This window comes from Protopterus annectens, chromosome 10.part0 (genome assembly GCF_019279795.1).
Source record: "Protopterus annectens isolate FY-2018-M chromosome 10.part0, PAN1.0, whole genome shotgun sequence".
Classification (NCBI taxonomy): Eukaryota; Metazoa; Chordata; order Ceratodontiformes; family Protopteridae; genus Protopterus; species Protopterus annectens.
The window spans coordinates 414,617,600-414,642,529 of NC_056744.1; the positions used below are offsets into that span (position 1 = coordinate 414,617,600).

General features: G+C 39.3%; 1 protein-coding gene across 1 annotated transcript in view; it reads left to right on the top strand.

The window, feature by feature from the left end:
• The window catches only part of PLA2G4A (phospholipase A2 group IVA), a 1,409,517-nt gene that overhangs the window by 648,418 nt on the left and 736,169 nt on the right, over positions 1-24,930 (top strand). The window contains exon 3 of the mRNA XM_044085320.1: positions 14,565-14,646. Within this exon, the coding sequence (XP_043941255.1) occupies positions 14,565-14,646 (82 nt within the window). The remainder of the gene's footprint in view (positions 1-14,564; positions 14,647-24,930) is intronic.

The following is a 24,930-nucleotide window of genomic DNA, read 5'->3' on the forward strand; positions in this document are numbered from 1 at the left end:
AGTATGCAGATGATTCAGCAATCATCTGCTCAGCTGACACCTCTTCCAACCTTCCGCAGAGATTCCAGTCAGCTTTCTCAAATAATAAAACTTGGATGCAAAACAACCACCTATCCCTTAACACCAATAAAACCAAATTAATAATTTTTCCACATCTAAACACTCCTCCATTGATAAAAACTCCTTCAGGATCATAAGCCAGAATAGCACCCCCATTCAAATTGTACCTCACAACAAACTGCTTGGAGTCATTATTAACAATCATCTAAAATGCAATATCCACATCCAAACTAACATAAAAAAACACCAGAAATTAGGACTCCTATATAGGCATAACAGTTATCTCACCCCCTCCACCAGAAAGACCCTTACCTCCACATACCTTCTCCCCTCCCTAATGTATGGCACTCCTCTGTTCTCAAATCTTCAGCTCAGCCTTCAAACTAAATTAGAAGCCTGCTACAATAAAAATCTGCAAATTTGCCACCAACTCTAGAAGCTCATCCCATCACTGCATCTCCCTCCACTCACTGCAGTGGCTCAAGCTTCCCAACTATCTGAACCTCCTTAAACTCACCACTGCCCATTATCTCATATTTAACTCATCCTCCTGTCCCTCTTTCTCCACCTCTTTAACCCCCTATATTCCTCATCGCTCACTTAGGTCAGAAAATCAGATCCTGCTCAAAATCTACAAACCTTTATGGCCACCCGGATACTCTCTGCTTTCCTGCTCCTTAGCTAAACTATGGAACTCTTCCTCCCTCCCTTAGAAATACTCATAGCCACTTTAACTTCAAATCTCTCCTCCATTCATACCTATCTTCAAAACGGGAATCCCTCCTCCACTCCCACCTATCTTCAAAGTGGGAATCCCTCCTCCACTCCCACCTGTCTTCAAAGTGGGAATACCCTTGCTCCTTCCCACATAGAACCCTCCTATATCAAATCCCACCTTCTAACTCTGTGCATCATCTCTGCACTCACATAATTTGCCCTCCTACTCCTCCTTAACCTCCAAATGTTGTTAGTTTATTTCCAACAATTTCTGATCATCAAATGTAATTCACTGTTAATGACCCTTAGACAGCACTGTTGCTAGATTGTTTACTGTTTTATTGAGGAATGTGAAATTTCAATTGTAATTCACTGTTAATGACTCTTAGACTCTACAGTTGCTGGATTCTGTTATTATTATTGTAGAATGTTGCATAAAGTTGTATGACTTCTTTGCTTTGTATGTGTGTATGCTATTATGTTTGTCTTTGTTACTGGAGCTTTTCTCCCCGGGCCTCTACTGAAAATGGGCTCTTTTTAGGCCCAGTGGACTTCCCTGGGCATCCAACTGAAATATATAAAGAAATACATTTAATTAATTAAATTAATTATTTAATTAAAAGACCCAGTAACCCCCCCCCCCCCCCACTGGATCCCACACTTGCAGCCTTTGAGACAAATTGCAAGCTCAACATAAGAAAGGCTTTCAAAAAAATCACCAAAATGTAAGTTTTATAATATTTCAAAGGATGAGATATTAGCACTTAAGAATTTGAGCAATGATAGAGCTAGACATGTTATAAAGGCTGAAAACAGTAGGGGCATACATGTTACAGATACTGACCGTTATGAATTTTCTTCTAAACATTCCTTTGAGGAGGTTAACAACTGCATATATAGAATAGAAAGAGAAGCTAACCACAATGTTTAGTGAAGAACCTGTTAGTGGCAACTTTTTTGAGTATTTGAACACTCCTCACCCTAACCCCATAAGAATAGGGAAGATCCACCTTACAGACCTGTTATTGCAAGTAGAGGTTCCATATCAGTGGTCACTGCTAAATAATTAGATTGTATTCTTCAGCCTCTTGCTGAAAAAAACTCATCTTTTATTTTAGATTCACTTGATTTTTTAAGAAAAATAAAACAAGGGTATGTGAGTGAATAAAGCATTTTGGTAACTATTGACATTGAAGCCCTTTACACTGTGTTACCACACATGTACTGTATTGAAGCAACTACAGAGGCTTATAGCAGAAATAATTCTATACAAGGGCAAACCGAATGCTTGTAAAAGCTAATAAACTTGGCGTTGTTATAATTTTTTCAGTTTCAGTGGTGAGGCTTTCAAACAGATGAGGGGGATAGCCATGGATGTGGGTATGCCCCCCTAGCCTAGCTAGTATAGTCTTAGGCAAGTGGGAGGAGGAATTTGTACTGCAAAAATACCAAAGTTTTATGACCAGCTGCCTTTGCTTTATTAATGATGTATTCGTAGTTTGGCAAGGTGAGAAATCTATACTCATTGAGTTTATCCATTACATCAATAACTCCACTTCATCCTGAAATTTATCACTTCTATCAGCTCAGAGTCAGTGGAGTTCCTTGATACGACTGTCAGTATCGATAAAGACAGAGGAAAATTAATTAGTAACTTATACAGGAAACCAACAAGTGTGAACTACTTACATCACAGATGACAGTATGCATCAGTAAGAATAAAATCACAAGCCCACTGGCCCCTTTTCTCAAAAATATGAATGATCCTGAAAAATTATCTCTAACCAGAGGATATGAATCAATGAATCAAACATGCTAAGTATGATCCTGGATCCCATTAGAGATTCTAAAACTAACAATGACCCTACGTGGAAGGGTCTGTATCGTATGAGCGAATTGTACAAATTGCGAACGCTCAAAATACCGAATGTACCAGACCTTGAACTTCCTCTTGTGGAGGGCTGCACCCCTTACACCCCCCAGTAAATATGTATTACAACTACGAGATCACACTACAGTGAGGAAAGGGCAAATATCCCATTCTTCACTGTACCACAATCTCAGAAAAAGCATTTTGAGGTCCGGTACGTTCGATATTATGAGCATTCACAATTTGTGTGATTCGCTCATATGATATAGACCCATGTGGAACAGGCCTTTTGGTAGAATTATGCAATGAGGACACCCTAACCCAAAAGAAGAGAAAGGTAAGGACAGTTGCAGTTTAACTTACACCTGGGATTTCAATAAAATTAAAGCCATCGTTAATGTGAACTGGGCTAGCCTCACCGATAATCAGCAGCTTGAAAGGGTTTTAAGATATCACACTACTTTTGTGTATAAATAAGCAGAAGCATACATAGCTATGTGGAAAAGTAAAATAAGGAACACCAGGATGACATGAGCACTAAAAGCTGTGGGTCACCTAACTGCACTTTGTGAATGCTTGATGGACAGCGACTCATTTGAGTGAACCTATCTTAGAAAATGGTGAAATCTTCAGCAGGTGATAAGTTTAATACTGAAAAAAGTTGTATATATGGCCATGTGTAATGACTGCCTTGCATTTTATGTGGGTAAGACTATGAATAAACTGAAAAGCAGGATTTCAGGTAATCTTTTTGCCATCAGACGTAAATGCCAGAGGAACGCCTTATCCAAACACCTGTTAGAACACCCCGGACATTCTTGTTTTAAATTTATCTCTGGAATGTGTGGGGATAGATGAGCTTGAAGGGGGCATCAGTGGTATGTTGGAGAAAAACTAATTATGCTGGCAGTTGAAATTTGATGCATTTAGCAAACCAGGACTTAACTAATATTGCTCTATTAAGTGTGTGTTGAATTTACTTAAGCTGCCACGCAATCTGTAAAGGTTTATTCGGGAATTGTTTGAGGAATATTTTTATGTACTAAAAACTATTCTAAATAATAATAAAAACGATGTGTAGAATGTGTACGTATACATATATATATATATATATATATATATATATATATATATATATATATATATATATATATGTATGCATATGTTTGGTTACTTTAACCTCGATTCTGCTTTGATGTGATTTATCGCATCACACTAGAGATTTAAACAGTAAATTCAAAACACACATTTGTTCTTGCCGCTATTACCATGAAGTATTGCTGTAATTCCTCCATTTATCTTACTGGTGGATGCTCATGCCCACTCATGCACACTTTTATACATTACTACTTTACTTCATTCACTGTTTTTCTGTATTTTTTTGTGTTTTTTCTACTAGTTTTCATTGTATAAACATTTTTGGATCTGTAAATATGAAAACTGCCATGACAGGTTTTTTTGCATAGCACTGACATTTTTTCTGAGCTACTCATAACTTAGTTTTTATGCACAGTAATACACATGGATGGATATATACTATATATTGTTAGACAGATGCATTTTTATATTTATAGTGTTCTAGTTTGATTGTTTATGGTTAGATAGCTGTGTGTTTTTTCTTGATTTTAGTTCTTGTCACAGACCTAATGAAGGCTTTATTGCATTAGTTAGCCGAAAGTGATTTTAGTTAAAAGTCTTTTTATGTACATGTTTTTATGTATATATTATTTTCTTAATTCCTGATCTTGGAATGTGGGTTCCAAATAGGTAGTGTTTTCCTTGACTTGGATTTAGTTTGATCTAATCAGTAGTAATGTGTGCAGGTGGGTACCTGCAGTTTTAAAATGCACTTTTACAGCCCTGTTTATATTTGCCATGAGTAGGCTGGTTTAAAATTAAACCATATGTATATATTTCCACGCCCTACTTCTAAGTATATAAAAGCTGATATGTTTAACATTGTTAAAATATTTCAGATTTTTTTGTTACTGAAGATCACTTGTCTGTGACGAATAAAGGCTTGTTGCTTTGGAACACTACCTGGGTTATTGTGACTGAGCTCATCGACAAAGTTTTAAGACCACTAATTTCTCCGTTTAATTTTTTTCTGTTAACTACAGCACCACACAAATTTTATATATATTTTTTTCTTTGCTTCTGTCTCCAGCTACTGTTTTGCTGTATATTTTGGCACTTTATTGCTTTGCTGTATCAGTAATACAATATGCGTTTGGCTTTACTAAATGTTGTATTTCCGTTTAATTTATTTTTTATCTTGTATATACTTTTCATGCATTATTTTTGGTAATTTTCCTGGGCTAAGTCTGAAAGTGATCTATGCGGATTAGTACTCTGATCTTGTCAAGACATCTGAAGTAAGTAAGTAAATAAATAAATAATTAAAGACAAAGGTAATTAAAAGTTATCAACCTAGGCTCTAAAAATTCCAGTTTCAGTTTTGCAAACCTTTAAAATATGAAAGAGCAACATTTTCTAGTAACCGCCTGTCTGGCAGCTCAAGCTGGATGGTGAGACATTTTTTCAGCACTGATGTCAGGTGTTTGATTTGGGGTGAGGTGTAGCCAGGGCAACATGCACTTTCTAAAAAATGAAAGTATGTCAGTCTGTTATTGTGTCAGCTAATCAAATTTTGCTAGGGCTAGAACTCCAAAGGCCTACTCTGTCCATTGCATGTGATGCTTGATGTAGTCGTGTTGCATTTTTCAACCACTGATTTTGGAATCTTCAGTGGCCTAACAGTTACCATTCTCACTATTATAAAGTGGAAGTTAAGCTGTGGCATAAAGGTGGGACCTGTGTTATTCTACAGCAGAAGACTTCATGTTCCATCCAGTCTGCCTAGCAATGGTATTATTATTAATTCTGTCCTTTCATAATTTTAAATGGGCATTTCTGCAGTCAGTCCTGTAAACTAATTTCTGCCTTATTAGTTGTAGCGCATTGAATCATACATTATACTCTTCCCTAACCTGCCTCTAAAAATAGAAAGTTCATTTTAACCTGTTTAGTAACAAATAATGTGCCTTTAAAAATGTTCATTAATATACAGTGATGTTAAAATAATCGTATTTTGTTCTCTGTGTGCAATTTAGAAAAATCTATTACGTTTTTCTTTGTGTGGATAGATTTTTCTGATCTTTCTTTAAAGAGATTTCTGAAGTAGAGACTTGTAAGTGACTTGGCACAAAGGCATGAGCAGTTAGAAGTCTGTCTGTCCACAACCATGGGAGAGACACATCCCTAACATTGTACTGAGGCCTACATCTCACATATTCTGGATCTTTACCCAGTCATCACAGGAAAGTTTGATGATGTCAAAGTAAAAGGCATAAAGTTCCCAGATTGGCTGCATTCCCATGTAGCTACCAAATGCCAAGGACCAATTACAGCAGTTTGAAAACATAAACAGGACCTTCAGGAGAGTCAAGTATGCATCCTAGAGACTATCCCTTCCCTGGAACAGGCTATCCATCCATGTAAAGCAGAGTTACTCCCTACCCCATTTCTAGTGTAAATTAGACAGTTGAGTAGGGAACAGGAAATTCATCCCTAGTTTGGTGCCTTTGTCTCTGAGGGACCCAGGCAGCTGGCAAATGATTAATCTCCCAGGCTCCTGCTTGTAAATGCTTCATCTCCCAAACCCCTGTTTACACTTATCAAGGGTATCAGAACTTATCAGAGATTTGGGATGGATGGCTAGGCTTAAAAAGGCCCCAGTAGTTAGGCTAGTGCACAATTATGAACCTGTTTACATCAGAAGCTATGTTAATCAAAAGTAAGGACATTGATTTGACTTTTGAACCTAGGTATTGACTTTTGAACCGAGGTATTTTATTTGGGAGCAACCTACACAGGCTTCCACCAATTCAAAAGCCTTTACCTACACTACATAGCTTTATATAGTAATCTGTGGTCACCTTGGGGTAATGGTGTACTTTGACTAAAGTGACCTAATTTGGGGAAACATATTATAGCCAACTAGAAATGTTTAGGCATTTGCCTTTGATGTTTCCCCTCTAGATTCCAGCTACCAAAGCAGAACCACCATTTCCTTTGTATGCTCTACATTAGGCATTTTGCAAAATGTTCCTAATTTCTGTTTATGATGGTTGTGCAGTGTGTGGATTCCAGTTATAATACCAAACACAACTTCACTGAATGTAAGAAGGACATAAATACAGCTACGACTGAACTTAGGATCTCATCTATTTTTCTAGTCACATTTCACACCCCTATAACTTATTGTATCCTAAGGTCAGTCTAAGAAGAAAGAAAATAAAAATCTCCATGATGTTGTATGGCCTTACGGTGATGCTTCATTCCTTTGTATGTTCAACTAATCAGCTCTTACTGCTGTGACCTGGTCCTGCTTTGTAGTAGCATTTACTGTTGTGAACATTCTAAACTTGTGGTCTTCCCAACATCAACAAAATTTAGTTGTGGAATGGTCATTAGAAAGAAAATTGCTAGAAGGATAGTTTTATAGGTATCTGACCTAAGGACATGCCGAACAGGGTAAACGTGCACAAGTAAGGGGTTATTAATCTAGGAGGAATGCACCATGCCCGGCTCCTCTCAGTAATTACCAGCTTTTTTGGCAGCCTTTATCCCTTCATTCATCACATACTCTTCTTATGAGTTGACACCTTCTGGGACTTCATTCTCACTTTTGCTTGAGTCTTGGATGATGAAACAGAGACACACTACCATAGGATGGAAACAAACCCCATTGTGAAGTTGAACTCCTTTAGTCTTCTCTTGTCAAGGAAATATCACTAGCATTCATTAGGGTTCAGGACCAAACTGTCACAATGCAGAGTTGAGTTCTGACCCAGGTCTTTGTGGGGGAGAATGGTTCTTCTAAGATTGTTTCCTCTTTAGAACTAATTTTGCACTCATTGGTTATGGTTGACGATTCTACTCTTGTATATGCTTTAGCAGTGCACAGTGCACTCCTAGTTGCATTTCCAGCAGTACTCCATTTTCAGCAGTTGCCCATTGCATGCAAGAAGTTAATTTCTGTAAGAAACGTTTGTTGCACAGAATAACTAGAGAAAGGTTAGAGGAGATTGTGAGTCCCTTGTGCCTTGACCGAATCCCCAGCTGGGGAGAGATTATTGGTCTCACAGCAGATAGTGTGAGACAAAACACACACACACACAGTTTTGCAGTTACCAGGATTGTTGTTGCTCTGTGTGTGTGGGAGGAAATAGCTGCATCTGTCTACCATCCATGTTAGGAGCTTAACAGAGCTTGTATATTTTCTTTATGGGTTTGTTTCAACAACTCACTTTTTATCTTTTAGAGAACTTCCAGCAGTGTGAAAAGGCTGCTTTTTCTTTAAAGTCTTTAAATGAAAGACTTAGGATTTCTGAAACATTCGGTGCTTTAGCAAGTCTGTATTTGTCAAAGACTAGCCTGTTTTCTCCCTCCCTCTTGTTTTCGTCTGAGTTGTCTAAATGTTGCTCTTTGGGCTTATAGCATTTTTGAATATGTAGTGATCCGGCTTGGATTCTCTCATAGGTGCTATTTCATTACTATGGAAAACTTTAATAAACGTTTAGTAATTTCTGCATATTGTTATGTATATGTATTGTCTGGATTACATAGCCATCCCTATTACAGAACTTCTAAAGAACAAGTTAGACTCCACGGTAGCAATGATTGGATAGGCACAGATTTTGTTCCCAAAGGAGCATATTTTCTGTTACCTCTGAAAAAAGAGCGTCTGGATTTCTGTTTGTACCAATTTCTTATACCTAGGACAACTCGTATGTTATACTTGCCTGCCTAACTCCAACATGAATATAATTAAGTAATCAGTTTATGTTTTACTGAAGTACATCATGTGTTTCAGGCATTTCTATTCAGTACTTCTCTGTTTCAGGATTTACGAGTTCAAAATTGTAAAACATAACTGAATAAGAGAGATGTTGCTTCAGATTCAACTTCCCTTCTAAGCTCCCTCTCCTTCACTATCCTTCATGTGGAAAAATGCATCTGTGTTAGTCTGTGAGTGGCAAAAAAGTAAGATTCTTTTCAGTAATATCCATCCTAATGTTTAGAGCCTGCTGTACTATCCATGGCATAATGCAGTGCGAATACATTTATAGATGCTATTGTACATAGCGTACATGTGTATCTTTGTACACAGAACTGCTTTTGTATGGTATTGTAGACAGGGTAGTACTACTTCCCAACAACCACCATTCTAACTTCTGGAAGGATGTAATCCTTAATTCTATGGCAGGCCATGTTCTGGTACCACATTTACTTGTTGTCAAACTTAGATGATGTCAGAATGAGAGACTGGGACCTAAATCTCCTCACAGGTGCCTTGGAGTTCATTTCTCCAGGTCGCTGTAATGTTAAATTTACAAATAAGTATAAATGTATTGCCTGACCTGGTCTTATACTTCCCGAACATGTATAATGTGGACTTTACACGTATTCTAGAACATTTGCATATTGTGCAGTTGTGAAGGGGTGGTGAGTAACATTTGTAGAGTTGTGCCTTGTGCGTTTGATTCTTTTCCTCAGTAATAGAGCCATAAACTGATTTCTATAAAACAAATATCCTTTTAAATCACTGCTGCAGTATTCACCTTGGGGATCTCCTACTAAGGAAAGCCCAACATCCGGCCAGTATACTAAAGCATTTAGATCTTGTATGCACTGTATGTCACATGTATGGTCCCCTTACAAGATGTAGGGAATAAAGGTGACATATGGGCGCAGTTACCAAGAACTCCTTTGCATCCAGTCAGAATGACCTTTACTATGCTACCTAACATCAGATAGGTACGCCGCTGGGGTCTTTTTTTATTACTTATTGTTGGTCATTTTTCTTTTTTATGTTACCTTGGCATTCATATCATTCAAGAAGGGGAAATTCAGTGTGGGAGGCAGATTCCCCATAAGGATTATCAAGAACAGTGTCTCTCTTGTTTGGGTACTTCCCACCACCATACTTCCTGTAGTATTTATAAGGCATTTGTGCATAAGACACTCAAAAGCCAGTTATCTTCCCTGGCCATTTTTCTTTATAACCAGTGGCAACTCACTCAATGATTCCTTGACTTCATCAGTTCTAATGCACTAGATCAGCTTGTCTCATTCCCCAGAAGGGGAAATAATATTTTGGACTTGGTTCTCACCAACATGGGCGACCACTGCACCACTCCTGTAGTGTGTTCTTTCCTGGTGAGATTACATCGTAGGACTGTCTCATTCAAAGTTTCTATCCCACCCAACCCCTCCCCCAGTCATCCTCAAGCTAAAAAACTTCTCAAAAGCTGACTACAACTGCCTAAGGTAGGGTATCTGTAGCTTCACACCACCGTCCCCCTCAGAGGATGCAGACAACTATGCTGAACAGTATGCAAATGCAGTATACAAGCACCTGTACAACTGTATGGCCTCAGCCATACCCACTAGAACTAAAATCTGCTCCTCAAAGAAACACAAACCTGTTTGGTGGACATACTCTATCAACAGGCTTTACAACAAAAGGAAGAAACTGTTGTCCAAGGGTAAAAAGGAACATATTCCTAATTGGAAAAACTCCCTCCTTAGCCTCAAAAAGCAAATTAGATCACTAGTGAAAGACTCCAAAGCCAATTATGAATTGAAAGTAGCCTCTGAAACTAAGGGAAACCACAAAGCCTTCTTCAGTTACATCAGGTACCTCCATGGCAAAGCCCAAGTTTATTCTGAATTAGTACTTAACAGTATCACTTACACTAATCCTGTTGACTTAGCCAACCTGCTAGCAGATAGGATCATCTCAAACTTCAGCCCCCCCAAAGGCCCTTTTGACATCACCGATACTTGTCCAGCACCTCACATCTCCATAGATCAAGTGCTAAAGGCCCTATCCAAGGAAAGAACACAGCTTCCATAGGACCTAATAGTATCCCAGGCTGTATTCTGCACCATAGCAAGAACTGGCTTCAGCACTGAGCACCCTATTCAACCACAGCCTAAGCTTTACAGGACCTTAAACATATTCTTGTGTTCCCATCCCTAATTTCCAGGGGAACTATTCTACTAGGTCTGCTTTTGTCACAGGCAGGTTTGTCAGGCCACCAAAGGCAGGAAGGGTGGTAGGCAAGCTAAAGTTGCTCAGAAGCCACCTTTTTCTCACATGCCTGGCTCTTTGATATTTTTCCACCCCTAATCCTTGACAACGTTCTGTTGTCTCTTCAGCTCTCCCTCTGGTCTTCCCAAACTGGCAACTCATCACCTCACATTCTTGGGTTCTGTCCAGCATCTGTTAGGGTTATGTCATGGTGTAGAAGTCTCTCACTCCTTTTTCAGTGGTTCCTCAACCTCCTCGAGAACAGCTTCCTCATTTCCCAGAGATTTGCCAGGGAACTATTCAGCCTGTTCTTCCTTCCCAAGTAGGAAAGGGGTTCTACTTCAGAATGCTTCTGGTTTTTTGAAGGGAGGGCACTTTGAGGCCTATTCTAGATCTCTCCTTACTCAACATATTTTTCAAGGTCCCTTCCTTATGGATGATTTTCCTCTTCAAACCCAGTTTCCTTTGTTGCTGGCCCAGGCTTTTCTGGTGCCTTTGGATCTAAAAGATGCTTACCTTCATATTTCTATCCATCCTCTTTTCCGGAACGTCTTTTGTTTCTCTATTTATTCCTGTTATATTCAGTTCCCTGCTTTGCTCTTTGATCTCTCTAATTCCCCAAGGATATTCACAAAATGCCTAGCATCTGTGATTGCTTTTTGCAGGCTTTAAGTCATTCAGATTTTTCCTTATTTAGATGACCTGTTTTTTAAGACACCTTCTCCTAGTTGCCTGTTACAGGCTCTAGAATTTACCATATATCCCCTTCAAAGTTTGGGATTCACTGTCAACTTCGAAAAGTCTGTGCTGACTCCTTCTCAGGATCATGTGTATGTGGGCTGCGGGATTCAGACATTGATGATGTTGGCCTCTCTTCCACCTCCAAAGGTTTTGTCCTTGACAGCATTCTTTCAGGTTCTTCTTGCTCTGCCTGACATTCCAGTCAGGGAGCTTCTTCAGCCATAGGATTCATGGCCTCTTCTATTCCAATGCTCCATCTTGCCAGACTTCATATGTGGAAGCTTCAATAATGCCTCAAGTCAATTTGGCTTCAGCACTGCTATCCTCTGGATGTCAGAATGCCTGTCCTTCCTTGTCTCAAGTGAGAATTTGTGTGGTTGATTCAGCATATTTCCCTCAGCCTGTGTTTTCAGCCTCTGGTTCCTTCTCAGGAACTGTTCAACAATGTTTCAGAAATGGGGTGTGGGGCTTCCTTTGGTCAGCTGAAAGTTCAGGGTCTTTGCCCCTCTATCAGAAGTCAGACCATATCAGCATCAAAGAGAAGAGCTCTGATTATGGCTGTTCATGCTTTTCACCCCATGATCTCTCCAGGTCCAATAAAGGTTTACACAGACAACACCACAGTGATGCCATATGTCAGCAAGCATGGGGTCTTATCTTCTTTGCAGGCTGGCTGTTCAGGCCCGGCAGCTGGTTATCAGCTAACTATTCAGGCAGTGTATATTCATTCAAAGCACAAACTAATGGCAGACTCTTTAAGCAGGTCCAAAACGCAGGTTCATGAATGGATGCTGCACAGAGATGCGTTTCTGGACATAGTCCATTAGGGGAGTATTCCTCAGATCTTTTTGCCTCCCCTCTGAACAGGTAACTCCCTCTTTTTCTGTTCCAGAGTGCCATGCCATCTAGCAAGGAAGATGGACACCCTTTCTTTTCCTTGGAAGAGGATGTTTCTCTATGCCTTCTCTCTCTCTGTACTTCCAAGAGTCCTGCGGAAGATTCAGATGGACTCCCTGAAGTCTTGCTAATGACTCCCTTTTGACTAAGACAGCATTGGTTCCTCCATTTATTGCATCTGACCAGGGGCAATCACCACAAGTTAGATCTCTTCACACAGGGCAAGGGGTCACTCATCTGTCCTCACTTGTCTACTGTTCAGTTGACACTGTGGGTGGTAGGGTTTTGATCCTTTCTAGGCACCTCTTTTCTGAGGACACGCTCAGGGTTTTTCAGGAGTCTTAGAAACCCATAACCAGAAAGTCTTCTATGTCCAGGTGGAAAGATGTTGTGTCTGGTGCCATGCTTATAGCCAGGACCCTTTTTCAGTGGGGATCACTCTGGTTGTCTTATATCTATGTGAGTTGCTGCAGTCTGGCTTGACCTAGTTTCTGTAAAGGGTCATTTGTCAGCTATATTTGGCTGTCTGCCCTTGAATCCTCTTTTGACCTGTCATTTTGAGGTTAAACAGTTTCTTAAAGTCATCATACATATTAGGACCTCAAGAAAGCCCATTCCTCCTCCTTGAGACCTTAATATTGTTTTGGAAAAATTGACTCAGCTGCTTCTGAGCCTGCAGTTTCAGCTTTTCTGCAACACTGTCTTGTTGCTTGCTCCTACTTCTGCTCAGAGGGTTTCTGAGCTCCAGGACCTTATGGCCATTCTTCCCTTTTTTTTTTTTTCTCTCAGAGACATGGTGTCTCTTTGCCCTACTCTATTTTTATGCACAAGGTTGTTAATGAGTTGTCATTAAGTCAGGCAGTACAACTCCTTTCCTTCTATACAGTCTGCTGTTGAGGGGGTCCTGCATATCTTGGGTTTTCATAGACAGCTCTGTTATTATTTGGATAAAACTAAGACCCATTTTTAAGTCGGACCAGCTTTTTGTTTCTTTTCATCCCAGGACATTGGATTTGACTGTTTCTAAGCAAACCATCTCTTACTGGATATCTAAGGCCATTTCCTTTTATTATTCTTTTCATGGCAAGTGTCTGCCTAATTCAGTTAGAGCTCATTCCACTAGTTGCGTCTTCTGGTGCCATCTTTGAGGGGTTGGACATCAGTTCCATCCTTGAAGCTGCTACTTGGTGTTCAGTGCAGACTTTTACTTTGTTCTTCTTTCGGCTTTTCCTGGTTAGGAGTCGCCACAGTGGAACTCTGGTCCGCTAACAATTGGCAGTAGATTTTTACTGTGCCGAGGTGCCAGCTCCACGCCCAGCCTTCAATGAAGGCACGCCCATTTATGCATGTCTTTCGAATGCCACTCGACCATGGGCAGGACATGCAGACTCCACACAGAAGGTGCTCCAGCCAAGAATCAAATGGGAGAACCTCTTGCTGTGAGGCGACAATGCTACCACTGCACCACCACGGCTTAGTGCAGACCTTTACTATGCATTATAATTTGGATATAGTTTCTCAAACCAGAGAAGGTTTTGCTTGGCCCATTCTGCGTGGGATCATTGAGGGCTCTTCCCAGCCTTTCCACTTCCCACCTCCCAATCCTCATCTTGAGCTTTTGTACTCACTCTACAGTGAAGAATACTGCAACAGTGATACAGATGGACATAGTATAGTTGCGGAAAATCTTACCATACCAGTAGATGTCCTTCTCTTCACTGTTACAGTATTCACTCCATCCCCCTTTGTATTTTGGGTTTTGATTTCCTTCCTGGCTGAGGGTCCCCCTTTTCCATCTGCATTTTCTCCTTCTGGATGTGCATAACCTCCTTTGTCTTATGAGACTGTTCTGTACTGGGGCAGTTCAGTTTTGGTTAAATGCATCCGTATGCCCCCTACCAGGAGCATGTATGTGACATATGGTACACACAAGATCTAAAGACATTTGTATACTGGCCAGATGTCGGGCTACCCTTTGCAGGGGATCCCTAGGGTGAAGAGAAGTGCAACAGTGAAGAGAAGGACATCTACTGGTATTTTAAGATTTTACACATCTGTACTTTCTCTATACTGTTGTGGGTATTAATTGTGGGTATTAATTGTCCAATACATGATTGTTTGGTCCAGAGCTCATATGTTTAAATGCTTGCATCTGATTTTATTTTAATTTCTTTTCAGGTAGAGCATCAATATTCGCACAAATTTACAGTTACAGTCTTACGTGCTACAAATGTCACAAAAGGAACTTTTGGTGACCTGCGTAAGTAATGTTTTGTTTGCTTTTTCCTGGAATACTTTGATATCTGTTGTCCCACATTTTGAATAGTAGCCTTTGTTTTGTTAGTTTGTTTTCAGCTATGTAAAATTTCCATTAAAATCAGTGCATTCTCTAGAGTGAGGTATAACAAAGTAGGCATTGTATAATATTTAAATTAACTAAGCTAATGCGGGATCAGAAGCTGAAAACCATGCAAATGCAATTCATTCTTGTTTGATTATTTTGCAATATGTTTGGCATTGAAATTACTGGAAATGTTTCACAGTTTGGAGTCCAGTGTGTACAGCAGAAAGAGACCTGAGAATTGGCTACTTTGAGAGAAATAAATCATTAAAGATTTAGCAGATGCCTTGCTTTCATTGTAGTAGAATTTGCTAGCTAGCACACTTCTGGAATAATTATTCATATGTTGCTTATGATGTAGTAGAACACCAAGGCTTTAATGTGCTGCTAAGAATAATAATGTGAATTTCTATCATTTCTGTCCTGTTTAGTTTTTCCTTTGTTTTCTTTAAATAAACTGCATTTGCATTGTGTTAAGAATTATAGTAATATTTGTATGGTGTGTATTTATTATTATGTAACCACACAGCTTATTGTATCATATTATTTTGGCTGTGTACTCTAAGTGGAGCTATGAGGATCAGTTGCAGTTAACAGACATAAAGTGAGTAAAATGTAAATTATACTGGCGGAGTTTTGACATAGTAAAGGAGTTTGCTATACTTAAAATAGTAGTGTTTCACAAAAGCATGGCAGGCAGTCTCATAGAAATGGAAAAACTGTGTGGGGAAAAATAACTCTTATCTAAAAGGAAGTACACCACTTTCTAAAGCTGACAAGTAAGACAAAGACCTTGAAAATGCCAGTGAGAATCTAGGAGGAGGTGACAGGGAAAGTTAAAGACAGTTAGGATTGAGGGAAAATGAAGTGCAAAGGTGCAGGGAAGCACAATAGCAAATGAAGATGAAGTAAGGAAGTTGTAAGAATATAACAACTAAGGCATTAGTGTGTAATTTTAAGCCAGTGGGGTTGCAGGGGGGGGGGGTTGAGTTAGGGATCAAGGGGCAAACCAAGAGAGTAAATAAGTTATCATAAGGGATCAGGAGTGACTATTCAGGGCTAGGGATAAGGATTTGAGGAGGAGGCAAAAAAAAAAAAAAAAAAAGCATTGTCCTCTGGTGCCTTCTGAAAAGGTACTGACACCAGAATTTTTCTGGAAAGATACATCTGGTCTTCAGTGCACACTTACACAACACTACAGACTGGGTGCTTTTAAAAGCTCAAGGATTTCCTTTGCCACTCAGTCCTCCTGGGATTGGTAGACAGCTCCTCTGTCTCCAGTCTAACCACAACTTTTAAGCTTTGGTGATCACCCATCATTATTGGAATACTGCAGCACTTATCTAAAAAAGGACATAGTGCAACTGTGTAAGACCTTAACATAAAAGTTGATGTCCTACTGATACAACTCTCCTTCCTTCCCACTTCCATTTGTTGTGGACCGAGCGGGGAGCAGTTTCCCAACCCTCCTCTTAGCTGATCTTGTTTTTTATTGCTCTCTTTACTCAGACTTCTTCAGAGTCCCTTGGCTGTAGACAGTCTGAGGGTCTTCTGCTCCTATGTCTGTTTATGTACCCCTATGTCCACAGGCTGAAGGCATAGGCTGGATGTATGAATATAACAAAGGTTTTTGCTTTGGTATGCCAGCTGGACGTCAGGTCACATTGGTGAGGTAACCCACTAGTATTTGGAATACTGTAACATTGATTAGTAGGACTTTTTTTACCTGACCCTACTTTCTAAAGTTATGCAAGCCTTCAAGACAACCTTGTCCCTCTCCTTGAAGCCAGTGATCAAATGGTGGTCTCTGGACTCCACAGGAGATTCAACCATGATAATGTATTCTCTGAGCATGTACACCTACAGCTTCCCTCTGAGAAAAGGTGTGCTGGTAAACTTCCATCACTCCTTTTTCACCCTACACTATTTCCAGCAGGTGCCAGGGACACTATTCGAACTCTTTACCTGGGTTATAGTGAGATCTTTATCATGCTGTGCTAACAGAGCAGAAAATGCATTTATGCTGTCTTTCCCTCTTGTATTCTCCTCACTTTCTCACAATCTTCTCTATTACAACACAACCTAGTACAATCATTTTATAGAGTGTCTACTTTGCTGCTAGCCATTTTAGTAGGGCATGCCACCGTCTGTCACTGAGAAACATCCATTAGCTAGAATTGCATCACCATCTATCCGTAAATTCAGTTATGCTTTGACCACAAACTACTCTACTGCTGTGATTGTCCTTTCTTCTCCATAACCATCATTTGGTGGTAATCCCTTTATGAAATTTGAGCATCTGGAGGTGGATTAGTAGATTTTCCAAACGCAAAAAAAAAATGTATTCAGTATTTCAGGGTTCCAAGTTATTTTTGGCATATTTTGGAACAAATTGGATGGCACAGTGGTGCAGAGGTAGTGTTGTCACCTCACACCAAAAGGTTCTCTGGTTCGATTCTCAGCCGGATTGCCTTCTGTATGGAGTCTGCATGTCCTCCCTGTGTTCATGTGGTTTCGTCCAGGTGCTCCGGTTTCCTCCCACATTAGAAAAACATGCATCTGGAGCATTTCATCCCAGGCCTTAACTGAAAATTGGCTTAATTCCAAGTCAGACTTTCCCAGTTAACAAATGTTAAATTAATTAATTAATTAATTCACATACAACCTTAGCTATAATCTCTAAACCAGCACCTTCAAGTCCTCTGCCCAAAAAAAAAAAAAAAAAAAAAAAACCTGCCTTGTAATTACCTATCTGTAAGCTGTACAACATTGCCACACATTTTCTTTTTTTTTGTAATGTATATTTCTGTTCTTACTGAACACGAGACCTCCAAAACACAAGTCTGCTACAGCTAACACATTCTGCACAGCACCCATGACACACCAGTGTCTCACCCACCAAGCCCACAAGGCATAACACTCAAAATTCAAGTTTTCTTGTCATTGGAGACTCAATAGTGAGACACTTGGATGGCCCACTCACCAGGTTGGACAAGGAGAAAGTCATGGTCAGCTGCCTGTCCAGTGCCAGGATTCACCAAATCACGCATGCACTCAGGTCTGTCAGCAACAAGTACTGTTATGACTCTGTCATAGTTCATGTTGGTGTGAATGACCTGAGATGTACCTCACTGGACTATATGAAGAGAGACATTGTGTGTATGTGTCCCAGGCAGGTATGTCCCTAGCCTTGAGCAGCATACTGCCCTCACCTAGAACGATGCCACAGTGTAAAGAAAAAAATGATTTGATTTCAATAATTGGCTTAGTTTTTGGTATCATTCCAAGGGGAATCCAGTTCCTGTCTGCCTGAGAAACCACGGTCGACAAACTTTGCTGGTTTGCCAGAGGCGGTTTGCACCTGCCAGCTCTAGACTTTCGGCTGCTGACAAAGTCTCTTGCCTCCCCCCATAGTGCCCTTTTTAGGCAGGGTCTCAAAAACAACATTACTAACATGAAATTAATCAATCAGAACAAAGTAAGGGTCATGCTGCTAAATGCTAGGAGTTTAAACCAAAAACTTCACTCCCTGGAAGCACTTCTATCACTCGAAAATGTAGATGTCTGTGCAGTCACAGAAAGCTGGTTTAAGGCTTCAGAGAGTACCCATGCCCTGCAAGGCTACAATGCCTTCCATACCTTTAGACCACAAAATGAATGTGTGAAAAGCAAAGGAGGTGGTGCTTCAAACTATATTAGAGATAAATTCACCTAACATCTAGTTAGACTGAAAAAGTCCATGGAGTTACTCCAGATCCAGGTTACAGTGGTTAATACCCCTATTCAAGTCCTAGCCATTTATAGATCCCCCTCCATGGGTCACAACACCCATGAAGACTAATTAACCAAACTGAAGACTATCCAAATTTTACTGAACACACTGGTTATGGAGGATTTCCGTTATCCCACCATCAACTGGGAAACCTATTCTAGCCCAAACTTGCTAGCACAAAAGTTCCTTGACTTTGTGAATTCAAATGCCCTGCAGCAAATTATCCATACCCCAACAAGAGGAACAAACATTCCAGATCTGGTCCTCACTAACATGACAAACAGGTGCACTGCTGCAACTGTTGGACCCTCATTAGTTAAAACTGACCACAAATCAGTCACCCTCGAACTGACACTAACAGCAAAACTCAAAGGGTGAAATCAGACTAAAAAAATTCACCAAGGCAAGCTATATCCTCCTAGGTAAAGGTATAAATGCATTCCAAGCTCCACCCCAAGCTGAAAATAGTAACTACATCAACGCTTACACTAATGCCCTGTAAATCACTTGTATAAGTGTATAAACTTTGCTGTACCAGATAGAATCAAAGCCAGAGCCCCATGTAAAATCAAGCTGCCATGGTGAACTTCCAGCATCAACAGACTGCAATAAATGCAAAATGTTGCTGTCCAAGAAAACAAAGACAAGGACCCATCAATGGAAAAGCGCCCCCCTCAGCCTTAACAGGCAAATAAGACTTGTCAAATCCTTCAAGAGCTCCTTTGAGAGAAACCTAGCAAGTACTGCTAAGGATAACCATAAGGCCTTTTACAGCTATGTACGTAACCTGAAGGGTAGGACCCAATCATGTGCAGAACTGGTGGTCAACAGTATCACACACACTGACCCCACAGAGACAGCAAAACTGCTAGTGAATAGGTTTGGTGACAATTTCACTCCCTTATCCCCTCCTAATCTGCAACAAACCCTCCCCCAAACTTAACCCCACCTTACATATCTGAAGAGCAGGTTCTCAAAGCCTTGTCCACAGCAAAGAACATGGCCTTTCTGGGCATCGGACCCAGGGTATTACAGACCTATAAGCCTGACCAGCCTCACCTGTAAGGCCAAGGAATACATCATTATGGAACTTGTAAATAGACATAGGTGACATCATACCCAATTCAGCTTCGTGAAGAGCAGATCCTGTCTGCTAAATCTGGTGGATTTCTTTGAAAGTGTTACCAAGGCCAGTGATGAGAGCAAATCTGTGTGCACAGCATACCTCAAACTTGTCAAAGTCTTTTGATACAATCTCAGGTTCAGGCATCACTGATAAACATGGAAAACTGAATGTAAACCCCTTCATTGTAAGATGAGTTGCCAATTGGCTCACAAACCGGACACACACACTATCAAATTGGGTGACTCCTCATCAACCAGCAGACCTGTTACCACCAGGGTGTCACAGGGATCAGTGCTACCTACTGTTTGGTATATACTTCTCAGAAGTTCAGGTCAAAACTAAAGGGTTTTGGCTGGCCAAGTTTGCAGAGAATTGCAAACTAGGTGCAATCACTGAATCCTCAAATGATGTCAGTATACTCCAGGAGGGTCTCACACAGACCAAGGACTTGTGTATTAGTCACAGTCACAAACTAAATACAGAGAAATGCGTCTTCATTCCCTTTGGCATAAACAATGTCCCTTCATTACATCAAATGAATAATAATACCATAAGTACCTATGAAGTGGTAAAGGACCTGGGATCACAGGTTGACCGTGACCTTAACTTCGACCACCATGTACATACTATTGTAAGGAAAGATTTCCACATAGATCTCTTGATTAGCAAATGCTTTACCTTGAGAGAAAAAAGAAGTTATAACCCCCCCTATACTCGGCATTTAGCCAGCCCATAATTGAGTATAAAGCCCTATTTAGTATGTACCATACTAAGCATCTACAGCAATTAGACCTCAGAGATTTCTAACAGAAGAAGATTGAGGGCCTCCAGCATGTGCCTTATGCAGACTGACTAAAATCCCTGTCACTATAATCTGTAGCTTATAGACTTCTTAGAGGAGACTTATGTTTGGCCTACAGAGCAACCCAAGACCCAAACCTAGTGAACTTGCTGCATATCTTTAAGTCAAATGGGTCTAGGGCTACCCATTCCAGGGACTTAAATATGACCTGCAACTTAAATAGGATATGCTGGAGGGATAGATATGTCTTCCAGTGACTGCCATATCTTTGTGATAGGCTACCAATGCATATGAAACAGAGCACCTCTATGACGCTGTTAAGAGGAACCAGGATTAGTGAATTGGGTACCTTAAATTCTTAACAGGGATAGCGCCCACAACCCTCCTGGACATGGACAGTCATCAGTAAATGCAATCTTGGATACTGACTAGTATGTCTACGGTATTACATTGGGTTGAAATGGCTAGGCTAATAATTACCTCCAGGTCGGTAGTCTAGTAATCTGCTATGATCCTATGATCATACTCAGTATCATGTAAGCTACTATTGTTTCTTCCTCAAGCCATTGAACTCTGTTTTGTTGATAAGGTATTTTTGCAATATCTAAGGAGAAGATAATTTAACATACATTTACAACATGCAAAGATGTAAACATTTTATCACAGAAGTGAACAATTTAGTAAGAGGACAGTGCAATATATGATAATAATTCACAAGATAATATAATGCATTTCTACAGCTCATTGCACTTGAAGAAAACTGATAAAAAGTCTATATGCTGCATATGAGCAATACATAAACTGCAGATAGAAATGGAGATTAGTCGCTTTGGATTAGAACCCATGCAGCAGTTGGTGTTTAGGTGATATTTAAAGGTCAAAATGATGGAGACTTCTGACTTCTGAAACAGAGACGTGTCCAAGGCAGGGCAGTTTTGGATGGATCCTTTATTGTAACAGATGCTAAATGTACCCAGAAATTCATCAGCAATCTCCTGTTGTCTGAGTTGAGATTCGTAGACTGTTACTAGGTCTTTCAGATAGCTGGTCCTAGGTTGCTGGAGGGATTATTCTGCCCCTTATCCCTTCTAGAAGATCTCCATGTTGAGGAAACCAGTGCATTGGCCATAAGGAATGCATAATGAGTATTATTGCACACCCTAGTAAGCAAAGAACAAGGTGTAATTGGTGATGCATTTACAGCAGCAGGCATAGGCCTTGTATGTTCATTAAAGATGAAACCACAACATACATCACTATCATGTGGCTGTTCTGTAAGTACCTGCTGTACTTCACATAGAACAACTGGACTGTGGTAGGCATCTCGTCTCTGAGTGATTTGACTGAAAACAGTGCTGATGTTGTACACCTTAGATATAGTACTCAGTTCTATGTAGATTGAATGCGTCAGTGAACCTATGATGATGATCTGTTTTATTTTCCTCATTATCACATATTTGATAGGATTTAGTCACAAGCAGTTGTTTGATCTACTACTCGTGGATATTATGTTAATATCCTTCTCCAGCTAACAATAGTTTTCATTAAGATTGTCAAAACAGATCACCTCCGAATCTATACATATAACAAAGGGTACTAAACAAGGATATCCCATGTCACCAATTCTATTTGCTCTGGCTATTGAAATATTGCCAGATTCAATTCATAACAATATAAAAATCAAAGGAATAGATGTTTATGAACAATACAATTCTAAAGTAATGCTATTTGCTGATGACATATTACTAACATTAGCTAATACAAAAGAGGCATTAGGAGAATTAGATATATTAATTGACAAATTTCATATGACTTCGAGACTCCATTTCAATAAATCAAAATTTGTATTTTTAAATAAAAAAAAACTGCAGACTAAGGGGGATCACATCATAGGGAAACAAGAATCTACCTTAAAATATCTAGGAATTGAGCTATGCAAGGATAATAATGAATTAATCTCAACAAAACTACAATAATATCTTGAATACAATTAAAATCTCTATGGAAGAGTGAAACAAAATAATATTATCATTTGAAGATGGACTACAGTTAATAAAAATGGTTTTACTACCCAAGATTCTGCATATAACTTTGGCAATACAACTGTTACCAGAAAGGAATATACTCAAAGAAGTACTCATGCCTAATAACATTTTTATGGTTTCCCAAAAGAAACACAATAGCGTTAATACATCATATCAGACCATGGAAACAGGGAGGATTAAACTTTGCAGATATAGAAATGTACATAAAAGCATCAATATCTAAAACAATCTCAGATTGGATAAGTCCAAATTATTCTGTAAACTGGAAAGAATTACTAACTGTAATATCAATAAATTAATTTGATTTACAAAAAAAAAAAATTTTCAAATAACAGATAAAAACAATTTGCCATGGCACATATTATGTATTAGTATGCAATATAACATAACTAAGCCCACTAAAACTCGTATGATTAAATATTACATTGACTCATTTAGGAAAAGTATTAATGCAAATATAGATTTTAAAATCTGGTTTGATCTTTTAACACCATTCATAGTTACAAAGAGCTATTCACATAAAATATACAGAGATATTAATTCCTGGGAACAGAAAGGATTTGTTTGTTAGTTGGTTTCAATGTATCAATTGTATTGTTTCAATGCAAACAATAGAAACAACTACAAAATTCCACAACAAGATTGGATAACTGTGCAATGCATTCTGACGTATTTGCAAGATTTATGCAGAATAATTAGTAATTCTTCATTTAAAGAAATACCTTAACTTATGAAATAACTATATGACATCTTATATAATGATTATGGCATAGGAAATAGTATTTTGAAATTTTACAAGATATTGATAAATTATAAAACAACACCCAAATCTTCATATTGGAATTATATAACAAAAGGACACTCATTACAGCTAACTGAAGAAATTAAATCAAGTATTTTATTATCAATAAAACATACGTCCTTTGCACAATACTGGAAAGTTTTTAATTGGAAATGCTTTCATAGAGCATTCTTAACTCCAGGTAGAATTACTAAAATTAATTCTTCCACAAAGGGAATATGTTGGAGGTGTGAGCAAATACACAGTGCAGACTTGAATCACATTTTATCCCAGCAAGTTGGACAACTAATATTTTCCTCCTGCTTGAATGTTTATCTCTATCGTACTGAAAAGGTAGTCATACACCTAGCAAATACTGCCTGACTGATACCATCGGTAATCTTGTTCATTTCAAATCTGTCTACTAGTACTTGCACTGCATGATGTGGTGTCTGCACTGTTGTGGGTGAAAGACTGTTAGATATTCTGTCCATTTGATTCCCCAATATATTGCCAGTAATTGCTGAATACAGCGGTAATATCCCTTTTCTACCAGAGTCGTTTTCTGGCTGCAAAAGGTAACTGGTCAAAGTTTTTTGCGATCTCCTATCTCCCCCGTGTGGCCACTCTTGTAATAATACCACTAATAGTGTGCTTTTTTCCTGCCGCCGCTTGTAAAACAGATGGCAACTTTGAGGTCGGTGCTATTAATTCTGTAATCCTTGCCAACTTCTCTTTCATAGCTGCAAAAGACTGTTCTTCTGCTACACCCCATTCCAGTGCCATTATTTTTGCATGGACAGCATGTTGTACAAAGGTCCTGCCATCTGCGCATAATCTTCAATGAATTCTCTGTTGTAATTCATAATACCCATGAATTTATTTAAGTCTGAAATGGTCGTGGGCTTTTCCATCTGTAGGATACCTTGTACTCTCTGTGCACATGGGGATCTCCCTGTGGGCTTGATAATGTCCCTAAAAATTTGACTTCTTCTGAAAAAAAATGTATTTCTTTCACTTTTCACCTTGAGTCCTGCCTCCTGCAATGTTTTCAAAACTTCTTTCAGTTTTTTTAAATGTTGTTGTACTGTTTTTGACTGTACCAGTATGTCATCAATGTAATGAAGCACTGATCCATCTTCTTTTAACTCACGTAGAATTTTGTCTATTATTTGGTGGAAAATTACCGGACTATTTTAAAATCTTAGCGGTAACCACGTCATAAGATACTTCTGATTGTTAAAGGTAAAGGCAAATTTGGGCCAATCCCTTTTCCTCAGTGGCATGGCAAAACATACTTTTGCCAAATCAATGGCTGTGAACCACTGGCTTTGTGGTTTTATATTAGCTGCTAATTCCGGAACACCTGGAATTACATGTGCCCTAGGGGTAGTGTATTGATTTACTTTTTTCAGATCTATGACAAGCCTGTAACTGCTATCTTTTTTCTTAACTGGCCAAATGGGTGAGTTTGTTGGACTTTCATCTTTTACTATTATACCTGCCGTTTCCCAATCTGCTATACACTTCTGCACATCTTCCTCTGCTTCTTGTGGTATTGGGTATTGCTTTTGAAAAGGTGGTATAAAATCTTGTCCATTTCCTATTCCTACTGGAATTTCTAGTTTTCCACAATCTGTCAGTCCTTGTGACCTCAAAAGTGGAAACCGTGCCTGT